General features: G+C 40.9%; 1 protein-coding gene across 1 annotated transcript; it reads right to left on the reverse strand.

Moving 5' to 3' along the window:
• Nucleotides 1-8645: 8645 nt before the first annotated feature.
• On the reverse strand, nt 8646-10982 carry msx1a (muscle segment homeobox 1a). The gene is made up of 2 exons (XM_007554229.2): nt 10396-10982; nt 8646-10178 (listed from the first exon to the last, which is right to left on the reverse strand). Exons 1-2 carry the CDS (start codon nt 10820-10822, stop codon nt 9760-9762), a joined length of 846 nt encoding a protein of 281 aa, XP_007554291.1. The 5' UTR covers nt 10823-10982; the 3' UTR covers nt 8646-9759.
• Between the last annotated feature and the right edge of the window lie 2262 nt (nt 10983-13244).

Raw genomic sequence — 13244 nt, forward strand, 5'->3', positions numbered from 1 at the left:
GAAAAGCCGATGAATTAACACTAAATGATGTAAATGATAGGTTTTATGGAAGAAGAAAAAATCAAGTATGAGTCCAGTGCTGTGGTGGGGCTGGTTAAAACACAAGCGTGGTTGCATCCGCAATTTTATGAACAGGGGCCATTAAAATCTCATCAAAACCTTCTTAAGTGTAACAGCTCTTTTTTATATTTTATTTTGCTTCTAAGTCATCTGGTTGTAAAAAGTACCCAGTGACCCAAAATAGACAAACTTTAGTGCTTGGTATAGTCTGACATTTGTCCTGCATGGAAAAAATGAACAAATCTTTTAGAACAAAAAAATCTTCTAAGCTTTTTAACTATTTTGTTGAAATGCCTTTCGATTTGATTTAGGTGATCAACTCTTTTTTTTAGGAGTCTATCAACATCCCACTTATGGACATTATGAACTCTGCCTTCCCAAAGTTCTCCTAAACCATTAGACCGGTGATTGTTGATTTCAGTCCTATCCTTTGCTGACCTCTGCTGACGGAACTGCGTCATTGCATTTCGATTCACGGGGAAAAGTACGAGTCTGTTCTGGGCAAAACTAACACGCATGGTATACGGCTTTTATCTGCTGGTTCCCTCTTGTCCTGATTTTGATTTATGCGAGTCAGAATCGACCCACCGCATATGCAAATGAAGCTGCTGCTTACGGCCTCCAGGCCACCAGGGGCATCCCATAAATTCATGAATCTTAGGCATAGATATCAGATTTTTAGATTTGTTTATTGACATAATGAAATGTAATCTTTACTTTGTGTTTGAGCTCAGTTTGCTCACAAATGCAGCAAGCATTATCCCTGATTGATTTTAAACATATCTTACTGAAGCCATGTTAGCTTTGGTGATGTCCTTAACAGGAAGAAGGCACCTTCCAGTCCTCTCATCATCAAGATCTCTGTGGATAAAAGAAGCAGCTGGGTGACCACTCTGCCTGTGAAGTGGAGTCAGGCCCTTCAGTGTGTTTTCTATCTCTTGAGTTTTTATGTTCTCTGGTCAGTTTTATTTCCTTGAGTTATCCCCTGCCCACATCTGACTTATTCACTCTGTCTCCCAGGTCAAGCTAGTGCAGAAAATGCTTTCACATTAGACCTCTAGAGTCACATCCCCCTCATGATATTAACTTACTTGGAAAACTCACCTTTCCCAAGGATGTTGTCTGCAGTTCTGCTCCCCGCTGGTGTTGCCACATGCCCACTCAATCAGTTCTGCTTCTCTCTGAAAGAACCAAACCTTCCCTTGATGCCACATACATTCCCCTAGGTGCAAGGATCATTCTCTCCTCCTCCAGAACTAAACCCACCAGCAGTATCCCTGAACTGCTAACAGCAGTAGAAAGGATTCCCAATCCTCTGCTGCATGTTCTGGTCGAAGGCTGTCAAAGGTTCCCATAATATATTTTTGGACAGAGAGAGATCCATTTAGAACAGAGGGACCCAGGTTTGTGGAATGTGTTCCCTCCATTTTTGGTGCTGTTTTGAATCTGTTAAGTGTTTTAATGAACCAGCTGGAGCGCCATGTTGTGCAGTAGTAGAGTGGTGAGGTAGACGCAGTGGAAATAATAGTTTAATGAAGAACTAAGCACTAAATCCAGGCAGGACAGGTGAGCAGAAGGCTAAGAGCTCAGACACTGGTAGCGACTGGTAACTCAGCTAGAAACGGTGACACCAGACGAGGACCTGACCACAAACAAGAGATACAGGTGGATTTAAATACACAGAGGGTAGTCAAGGGAAACTCAACCAACACAGAAACCTAAATAAACACACAGAAAACTCAAATCCTTACATGGAGACTGAATTAGACTAGCTTTTAACTAGATTTTCAATGTGTTTTGTCTCTACTTTTAATAGCCCAGAAACTGCTGGTGCAGTCAGTTTCACTGATGCTTAAGCTGCTTTAAAAATGTATGACCTCAACATATTGGAATAACAGCAATAAATACAAGAGCTAAAACAGTGGCTGCTATCTTCATTCTCCCTAGATTACTCTACCACCCATCACTTTAACCTGATACTAATATTGCTGCAATGGCTAATAACCAAACAATATCGATATTATATGTCTACCTACCGTTTGGACACCAGGAAAAAAACAACCACATAGGTGACATTTCTTCTCTGTTTCAGTTAAACACCACACCTCTTCCCAAATCAGAAGATTTGGGAAAAGGTGTNCTGTTTCAGTTAAACACCACACCTCTTCCCAAATCAGAAGATTTGGGAAAAGGTGTCATCGTTATCGAATGTTAAAATGTCATTTTAACATTCGATAACAATATGTTAAAAAATTACTGACATCAACCGATACAAATATCAATGACGATTCATTGCGTGTCCTGATGACCTTTCACAGTTTAAACGCACATTCAGATCTACTTTTTACCAAATTAGCCATTACTTATTGATTTAAAGGTACCTAAAGTTGTGAAATCCTGAGAAGAAGAACGTGTTGGACGACCCGATTACTAAAAACAAGGCTACTTTCAGCTGAGTCAGGTCTTCAATAATAGAAACTATTCAAGCGTCACATTGTTTGTTCTATAATAAAGACTGAATCATCAGTTCATTGATTCCACTTAAAAATATATACTAACATTTCAAAATTCTCTGATTCAATACTTGCATCATTGCTTCTGCTGCTTTGTCTGATTGGCTTCATTCCTCAATAATTCACGTAAAAATCTTCATTCTGACCTGAGTTTCCATGGTCATGTTTCACCTCTGCAGTCTATCCCTTTAGCCAGCTTGAGCTTATGGTTGCTGTAGGAATCACGCAGTTGATCCATTTTTTAAGAGTTAGAATCGTGAGGGCTTTCAGGAACAAGTAGAGTTGCAGTCATGGTCTTCTTTTGGCAGCAGGGTTAAGGTACTTGGATCGATCAGCAGATGGTGCTAGTCAACCAGGTACCACACTGGAAGAAGAATTGGATCACATTTTTAATGCTTCAGTAGCTTAAGACAAGACTTTATTGATTATTCAGCCTCTCTGACTATGAAAAGTGCCTTGACAAAGTATTCATATCCTTTTAAGTTTTCCACATTTCATCAATCAACCATAACCTTAAAGGTATCTTGCTTAAATGTTGTTTAGTAGACCAAGACAAAGTTCTGCATAGTTGTGAAGCAGACTGAGAAAGGTATATGCCCTGTTGACCCTGGTGCCCCTAAATAAAATTCAATGAAACCAATTGCCTTCAAATGTAATGAGTAAAAAAAAAAAAAAAGTCCACCCATCTATAATTCCTTCTCAGCATAAACACTCGGTGAAAAACGGTAGTGGCAGTAACAGGCTGTGGGGTTTATTATGGGCTGGTCAGGTCACCACATGAAGGTGATACATCCACGTAAGATCTGAAAAATTCTGAACACGTTTTAAGAGCACTATATATTTGAGTAAAATCATTGTCAAATTTTAGCTCTCCGATATTTAGTCTTCCATAAGTTGTTCGATACTATTGTCCATATCCAGCTTGCAGTTTGCCGTATTGAAAACTGTCTGATGGGAACAGAAACTGAGTCACATCTGCTCCATGAAGAGTCCCTAGAATCCATCAAACCAATTTTTACTTTGCCCCAAGTAGACCCTGCTTCTGAACCATCATGTCCGAACTCCTCGCAGCTATAATAAACTGACCCTGAAAGGACCAAACTGTTAGTCAGCACCATGTGGCTTATTGAGAAAACCTGCCCACAGTGCGCTCATAAAGCCTAATTGCTGTTCTTATTAATCATAATTATAGGGCAGCACAATGCACCTACTCTTAAAAGCAAAACTAGAACAGAACATTAAAACCGCAGGCGGCCGTGGCAATGTAATGTTCAGGTACTGCACCCAAAAAAAAAACCCCAAATGCTGTGCAATCAGTAATCATTCTCTGCTTTGTTAAAATAAAATTCCCTTATAAAGAACACATCACAAACTTATTCACATTAAAGTAGCGGCCATGCAGTTTGAGATTCCGATTCTTTTATAGGGCTTTCAGGCAATTTTCCATCACATTTAGCGCTTTTATTGCATTTTTTTAGAGAAGTGTTGCCTCATTAGTGCGCATAAGGAAATGTTTCCCCCAATAGATGACCGGCACATTCTCTACTCTGTTTATAATAATTGTGCTCGTCAGTAAACCAGGCGATTGAGAGGCTGTGTTGTGGTAAACAATGTTGTCCCCCTGCATACACTAAATACACCTTATCAGGCTGCTGTTTTATATACTGATAAAGGCTAAGAGTAGGTTTTCAGAAAATCCAAGGCACTAGTGACAAGACTAAGTGTTCACCTTATTTCGCTGTAGAGCTTTGCTAAAGTCTCCCCCTCTAACGTTTCCACTCATTGTGACACTAAAACCAAAGTTTCATCTACAATATTGGGGAAAAAAATTAAGTAAAAAGAATATATGGTTTTGAACGTTTTTATAAAGAAAATCAGGCAAAAGAGTGGCATGTGTTATCTATTCATCCCACTTTACTCTGATAGGCCCAAATAACTTTCAGGGTGATCAAACCATACTTAGATTAAAGTGGGTGATTAGTTATACCATTTTTTTGTTTTTTTCTTTAAGATTTTCCAAAAAATAAAAAAGTTCCCACTGTCCTGCTACTTTTAGAAGCATTTCTGCACCAGCACACCTGAATCAAATCGTGTCACCATCTGATGTACCCCCACAGAACGATGCTGCCACCACCATGTTTCACTATGGAAATTGTGTGCTCAGGGGTATAATGTTAGTTTTCCACATGTTATTAGATGAAATGTTACCTTTTTGTGTCATCTGACCACAGCACTTTGTTCCATGTGTTTGTTGTGACAAACTGGAAGTCAGACTTATGACTTTCTTTGAACAGTGGCTTTCCCTCTTGCCATATTTTTTATTTTTGGCAGCTTCTCAATTTGGCTTTGACTTTTTCTCTGAAGCTTATAATACAGTGCAGCCATACACTGAACTGGCAGTCATGTGTTTTGCGTTTCAGAGTCTTTTTGGGGGGTTTCATAGCATTTAGCGCTTTTATTGCTATTTAGCAATGTTGTCTCAATAGCAAGGGACATATCACGTTGTTCATATTCATCCCCCGCTAAAGACATCTTATTTGGTTTTGGCTTACATAATGATGAATAATCTAATTAATTTTAATGTAGTGTGGAAAGATTTAACAAATTCGTCGTTGAAGACTGTGTTCTTGTCTCTGCGCAGCACAAAAATGGCTGAGCAAAGTCAGACAGCGCAAAACATGTCAACCTTTCATGGCATGGAGGTCAATACGGTGCTGCCCTCTAGCGGTACGCATTAGCTCATTTTCTTATCATTGCAGTAAGGTTAAGTTTTGTCAGCCTTCATAATATAGACCAACATATCCTGTGTAGAATAACTCGAATAGCGTATACACGTGAAATAATAAAGCAGCCGTGGTGATTGTGTATTAATGTTTATCAATAATATATGCATCCGCTTAAATGAGGTTTCAGCAGCCGAATCACAATCACGCAAAAAAAAAAAAAGTAGTAGTTACATCTCTCCTTATCTCTTCTTTTCTCTCAGAGCTGACTCCATGGTAAAAAAAAAAAAAAAAAAAAAACTACTGCGATTTTTCATTTCTGAAAACATGCGCTGCGATATTCCCGTCAAAACGTCAACATCTGGTTTTCTGCAGGAGGCCAGGTTTTATTAGCCTCCTCGCTTTTAGTGGAGAGACATCCGCAAGAAATTGCAGATGATGGCAATCTTTGAGCCATGATTTATCACGTTCATGTGGCGTTATTATAGGCTGCATGTGGCGCTGGACAGGCGTGTAGTTACACGCATGGACATAAACAGGTGAAATTGGCTCACTTTCTTTTCTTTTTTTCTTTGAAATTTATTTGAAATTTATTTCGAACATGAAATAAATTTCAAACACTTTCAATTCAAATGATTTTATTTTTGCATTATAAGTAATTATATGGGGTTATTTTGCTTCTAGGAAATCGTAGTGAGATCAAAGAAGGGCTGATGGTTGCATATATATGTATAATAATAATAATAATAATAATAATAATAATAATAATAATAATAATAATAATATGTGTGTTATGGAAGAAAATGAGCCTGTAATGGACTCGTGGTTCCATATGCGTGTTTACTGCTGCAGTGTATCTTCTGTTAATCTGCCTGTGGACATAAGGTGGTGGTGTGGGATCTGTCATGGAGGATGCCGGTCGTGAACCAGTGAAAGCCCAGTTCTTTAAAGTGATGCTGAAAAAGAAATACCCCCCGTGATTTTATTTTTTAATTATTTTAGTTTTTGGAATTTTATTGACATTTTTATGTTATTTCGTATAAGTAAAATTACTAAATATGATTTTACAGTGTAATAAAAATTTGCGAACATGGTTGGTCTTTTCAAAAGTGAAGCCGTTTCGTACCTGTATGATTTCATTTCGTACTGGTAAAACGACACCTACTGATTTTCTATTGCTTTATTCGTGATTAAGCAGTTGGGATGAATTGCAATATTTTTTTCCCTCAAAAATACTCAAATATCACTTAATTGCACATTTAAAGCCGAATTATTATTTCTTTTCGTATAATATGAGACTAAGCGTAGCTTATTATGACCGAATTTCAAAGTCTTGGGGTTATTTGAGTCATAGTGAGTCATACATGTAATTGTGTACAGTATTAGGCCTCAAAGTGAAAAATTGCTTAGGGATCATTAGATGTTCTTCAAAAAAAAAAAAGAGGAAGAAGGTAAATTTCAACGGTTCATTTGATGAGTTTCTGAAAGAAATATGACAGCTTGCTTTATTTGTCAGTCTCTTTCAATTTTTTCCCACATAACTCTAAAAAAAGACACGGGCTTAGCGGGGACAACAAGCTTTTAAAAAGATACCCAGGTTACATTTACAAGCTAAAATTGCCCATAATACCCCGTCCATTCAACGATTAAAGTTATCTTCTTTTTTATTATCATCATTTATCCAATATAATAACCTATTTGCCTCCTTTGGGGATCAAGAGGTTTTACCAGGGAGTTAAGAAAAACCTCCTGTGATCTTTTCCACGACATAAACAAGCGACTTTTGTTTTGTGTTTGGCCCCGGGCAGCATAGAGAACAGTGGGGGACAAAGGAATGAAAGGCTTCAGAAGAGAGGACCGGTCCCCTTTGGCTCCATTGTGTCAAGTTTCTGCTCTTTTCAGAAGGAGCGTCCATCCGTGTGATTTGAACTTATTGTCGGGGATTATACATTAATTCATGCCTTCATGCTGGACGAGACGGAGCGTAGGTGATCTGAGGAGCCGAGTCGAAAAAATAAAAAAAAAACATTGTCGAAATGAGTCTAAACAATAAATAATGAAAACGAATAAAATGATTCTACCTGAATAAGTGAAGAGGCTCTTGCCCTGGTTGCTTGCTTCACCACAGCGCTCTGAGCTGAGCGTGTTGCCCGTCCCAGTCCCCAGTTGACATTTTAGGAATGATAAAAGTTCCGCCTTGCCTGGAGCTACAGCCTCGCTGGAGCCGGCCTCTGTCTGCGGCAGATTGCCTTTGCTCATTACAGCAATTATTTTACTCCAGTTTAACCCCTGCCTGAATGGCAGGAAAGTCCGGAGAAAGCCTTTAAAAGCGCCGCGGAGCGGTCTGTAATTTCCCCCCAACCATCCTATCTGATCCCTCTCCTCTCATCCCCCTCCCTCCTCCCTGATGGCAGAAAACGACTTTAAGTTTCTGTTCGGATACTTTTCTGTCTGCGTTTACTCCAGGGCGTCAGAAACTCGTCTCCAGACTCTCACCGACACATGGCTCAGTCCACCTCATGTCGTAATGAATTGCCACCCGGCTCACTTTACACCCTTAAACGCACGTAATGACAGTCGCACGGCGGATTGTTTACGAGCAATTTCCACCCAAGAGAGGCAATTTTCAGAGTGTATCTCTGTGGTTTGAAGTCAGCAAAAGTGATTGTCCACCTCCCACTCTTCCTCCTGCTTCCATGTGGCGCCTTTAATATCTGGGTTAGGTGATTCAAAGGCGAAGGGAAACACACGCACAGCTAAGAAAATATCGAGTTGTACCGAACAATTGGCTTAAAATCGAACTGACCAGTTTTCCAATCGACCCTGATCTGTGATCAGCTCAGCACATCAAATGTTCGATAAATCGAACCCTGCCACCACCATCATTCATTATATGCGTCAAAGCTAATCACATCTTCAGTCCTGAAAATCAGAAAGACTTCCTTTGAAGCCTAAATACTCATAGTGTTCAAGTTCCTTCATTTTAGTTGGGTTCAAAACCACTACCTCCAACAGGGGAATGTCGTTTCCTCTATTGTACATTATAGGGAAAAAATCGGTCAAAATAGGAAGAAATCGAAAAACTGGAATCGGAACAAAAGCATTATCATTGTAACTTTACCGCAGAAAAACATGGAACTTGATTAAATCCACTTCAAACCGACGCTGAGATGAGCCGAATCAGAGACCATGACAGGGATCGATGAGATCAGAAGTTTTCTTTGTGACATTTAAATAACTCATTTTTTACAAATATATTTTCCTGAATGCACCTTGTTTTCATCTATTATGCATTTTCCTGAAGATGTTTAAGTTTGACCAGCGAAAAAGAGTCTCATCCTCCAACTTGTCAGATTTACACAAGTCTTTTGTGTAGACAAGTCTTTATTAAAAAAAGAAAAAAGAAAAAGAAAAAAGTTGAAAATTTGCCCTTTTTCACTTCATAACCCGTGAAAGTCACCCGCTTGGAAGAATTCAGTTTTTTAACCCAAATCTCTTGTTTAAAATCTATAACACCAAACATAATTTGTTTTTCGGTTAAATCGCTCTAAAATATATTTAAATAGGTCTAAGGAATACCTCCTGCAGTTAAAATGAAAAAGCGCAATTTAAAACGAAAAACATGGGGAAAAAAGAATAAACAATTTATTGTTAAGTTATGTCACAAATATATTCAGAATATAAATGAGGATATTTTTTTCAAATATACATTACTTTACAGTACACTTTCCCCTTCCAAAATAAGGGAACCAATGAAACAACAGACAGTGCTGTTATTAAAAAAACAAATAAAAAAGAATTAAAAAAAACAAACGCTGTGATTTTCCAGATTTTACGGACTAAATGACACGCTGCGGTTGCGCGTTTATATGAAAGTAAAACATGAAAACATAAAAAAAAAAAACACCGATTCCAAAGTTGCGGAGATGTTAGTGTGTAGTTTGACATCAGCTTGTCTTTTTTAAGCCCAGTCAAAGTTCGTAGGTACAAAAAAAATATGTCAAGCTGCGCCTTGATCTCTGAAAAAAAAAGGCCTGTCACCTTTCACCTGGCTGTCATGGACGCCCTGTTCAATGTCCACACTTGACTTTAAGGTCACAATACGTTTGAAGGTTGCAAGTCATCTTCCATATTTGCAAAAAAAAAAAAAAATCCATCTTCAGAGATCTTGTCTGACACATCTCAGACTTCAGATTAAAATGGACACACACACACACACACGTGGGAATTTACTGGCCAGGTCGAAACGGAAGAGAACACGGCGTCGTCAGAGTGGGTCCGTTAGGAGGCCTTGTTCCCACCCTCCCTGACCAGACGCGACACTGACCTCCCCACCTGGATGCTTTTCTCATTTGTCGCATCATAGGTCCAAAAGGGGCCCAATTTCTCTTTAAAACGTAGTCCTGCTGGTGCCCTCTTTCTTTTGTGTGTTCCCCCAACCCCCATCTCACTCCTCACCCCTGTCAAGCCAGGTGGTACATACTGTATCCCACATGCGCGGCGTACAGTCCCACAGGAGACACCGGCAGCGAGTGCCTCTGGAACGGGTGCGAACCCGCGTAGGACGCCGGAACGTGTGCGCCGAGGGGGAAGGAGATCCCGAAGGCCGGTGGCAACATGGGCTTCGCTGCCATTTTCAGTTTTTCCAGCTCTGCCTCCTGGAGGCGCTTGGCCTTGGCTCTTCTGTTCTGGAACCAGATTTTCACCTGGGTCTCCGTGAGGTTGAGGGAGCTGGAGAACTCCGCTCGCTCCGCGATGGAGAGGTACTGCTTCTGGCGGAACTTCCTCTCCAAGGCCAGCAGCTGGGACGTGGTGAACGGAGTCCGAGGCTTTCGGTTTGTCTTGTGTTTGCGCAGCGGGCAGGCGGGAGGACTCAAGCGTCCTGCAACGACAACAAAGCGATCCGGTTACCAAAACAATAATAATAATAACAGTAATAATAAAAACATTTACTACCTCTGCGCAACTGAAAACTTTGCGAAAAAAAGTGGGCTGGCGCATTTTGGTCTCTTAAATTTACGCGTTAGTTTTACACTATGTACAATGTAAACTCTACCCATGCGTAATTCTCACAACAAGCATTTTAAAATGGGACTTACGTGGGGGTGTCGGGGAGAAACGTGGACTTTGAATCCACGAAGTCCTCTCTTGACTATCCGGGCTCTCGGGTTTAATCAGCACATCATCGGACATGTTCATAATGTCGCCAACAGAAAACGCAGAGTTCATCGGCAAAGCGGGAACAGAAGCGTCCAGACCGGCGAAGGCGCCCATCCGCGTCCCCTTCCCCAACGACTGGGACGTCCCGGCCGCGCCGTCCGGAGATGGCACCTCTCTGCTGGGCTTCCTGTCAGCCATCAGCGCCTCCACGCTGAAAGGCAGGATCGCGACTTTGGGCTTCCCGGTCTCCTCTGCGGGGCTCAGGCTGGTCTGCATTTCGCCTCTATTGACGAGCGCCGATCGGGGGGAGAGGTCTTCGCTTTTCACACCGGCGGTCAGTGCTGACATGGCGATCGATGGGGCCATACAGGTCCCGACTGTGCGCAAGTAAAAATAAAAAAATAAATAATATAGGGAAAAGAGAGACGACTTTTTTTCCCCAAGTCTCGACTGTGACTGCGGGCCGTGGGAAGAGTTCTGCTAAAGTGACGGCATCCTCATGTTTATGCGGCCAGATTGGAGCGAAGAGCTGTATAATAAAGCAGGCGTGGAGAGAGAGGCGGCCAATCAGCGTGGACAGGGGGCCGGACCAAGTGAGATGTGGGGTTAAAAAAAAAAAAATCAGACAGAGGAAGTTTAGCAATATAACCGACTTCAAATACACGTAAACAAAACAAACTCTTTATGATCCGTGGTTTAATCAGAGTAAGCGCTCCCAAATGGCGTTTGGGTTCTAATTATATCCAAGAACAGAAAGAATAAGATTTTTTTTCTCATACTGCTAAAACACACTGCTACATTTTAACCAGTGTGTTTGGACTGACTCCAATCGAAGATTCTGCTGTATGTAATGTAAAGGCAACTTTAAAATATGCTTACTTGGCTAAATTAGTGTAATTCTACATAGTTGTCGTTTTTGGCACCTGGTTTGTCCTTTTATGTCAAAATTAGTGAGTGAGGCCAAGCTACTTCAATCATAACATGTTAGTGAAAAAGACATAGCATTTTTAAAATCTATTCCAAGAAGTTGCCATTTTTCCTGAAAACAGCTGCTAGAAGTGTCATTTATTGGAGCTAATCAAATTAAGATCGGCTTGCTAGCAAGATTGACCTTATCGTTCTTTTTTAGTACTGAAATGTGGACAGATTTCTTGGTACTCGTCGTTAGGATGAATAATAAATTCACATCTTGTTGCAGTCGCATCATTGAACACAAAAAAAAATTGTTTATTCTACAGAATCTGGTGAGAAAACAAAATATCACATGAGCAAAATTTAACACCAGCAAAAGTTGCCGGTTTCCAAGGTTTGGTTTGGTGTACAATTCCATTTTGCCACTAGGGCAGCCCTAGAAGATTGAAGCACACTACTCCAAATTGTCCAGAGAGCATATAGGTTATCTCCCTTCTCTTAGCTCACCCACATATGGGAGAAGGTTGATATTGCCTCTAATAAATAATTTCTCTGGGGAGAAATGTGTCTTCAATAAGTATTAGAGACATGACCCACTTACAGGTTTTTGGTAGAGATCACCGATTTTTTTTTTCTTATTTAAATGAAATAGTTCATTCCAAGATTTCCTTCTGCATTCTCGTGAGGTTTCCATGGTTACTGGAAGAGAGGTCACCCCCACAGCATCACAGATCCTCCACTGAGCTACTTTTTCCCCCCACATATCTATTTTTGTTCTGCGCCAGACAGTCCCATCTGGAGTTTTGCTGTCTAACAACGCATCATTAAAGTCAACATGTTTACATTTGTGATGGTAGCGAAGAAAATTATTTCTGTTCCCATTACTCCCAAACAAATGCATGTAATATCTCATTCCCATTAAAGGACACTACAGTACACAATAAACCTTGGTGAACAGTTTTTTGATTTGATGTCAGAATAAGCCAGTGTCCAGCCTTCTGTTTTCACTGATCGAGTTGTTTCAAACTTTTTAAATGACTGTCGTCATTTAAAGGGTATGGACAGTTTTATGCAAGAAGAAATGCTGATGTCAGTCTTCCTGGAATGGCATGTACTCATGTCTTTTTCTATTTTAAAGAGGGATAAAGAAAAATAGGATTTATTTATTTATTTAACTCCCTTGCAGTGAAGGCAGGTAGAGTCTTTTTATATTGCATCAGTTCTCAGGCTATAGCGTCAGCACCGCTAATTACCACGCACAAACAATCTGTCACGATTTGTCAGTCTCTCTAATGGGCAGACAACTTATGTTGTTTTTAGGCGCCAGCAGCGGCCCGGATCAAAGGGCTGCACTTTTAGGGAGACTATTGGGGGGGAAAAAAAGGTTTTCGCTCGCACCCGGGAGAGCGCGGCACCTTCTCCTCCTCCTCCTCCTCTTCTTCTTTCTTTTTCTCCTTCTCCTCTTCCTCTGTCCGCCCTAGCCCAGGGACACTGAGCCATTCAGCCCGAGAAATTAGTCCGTCCTCAGCTGATCACATGCCGCTGCAGTCTATTCAAATGAGCGCCAGAGTCGTGTGGTGTCAGGCTGTATGTGGAGGAAGGGGCTCGGCGCCCACAGGTTTGCGCGAGCGGCGCAGGCAGCAGCGACGTAATGAAGGATTCCTGGGACGCACGTAATAAAGTCTCCACACCGCCGCTGACCCGTGGCTGTGGATGGACGGAGAGCTGCTGGTGCGGCTCTCCACGGTCAGAGGGACATCTCCCTCCCTTTTTGGCGGTACGCCGCCTCATTAAGTCTGGGCTTGTTGCGGTGGTTTGAAATGGTTAAAACGTTTAAAAAAAAAAAAAACCGCTTCTCATAAAGTGCAATTAACAT

Source organism: Poecilia formosa, unplaced genomic scaffold (assembly GCF_000485575.1).
Source record: "Poecilia formosa unplaced genomic scaffold, Poecilia_formosa-5.1.2 Scaffold62, whole genome shotgun sequence".
Classification (NCBI taxonomy): Eukaryota; Metazoa; Chordata; class Actinopteri; order Cyprinodontiformes; family Poeciliidae; genus Poecilia; species Poecilia formosa.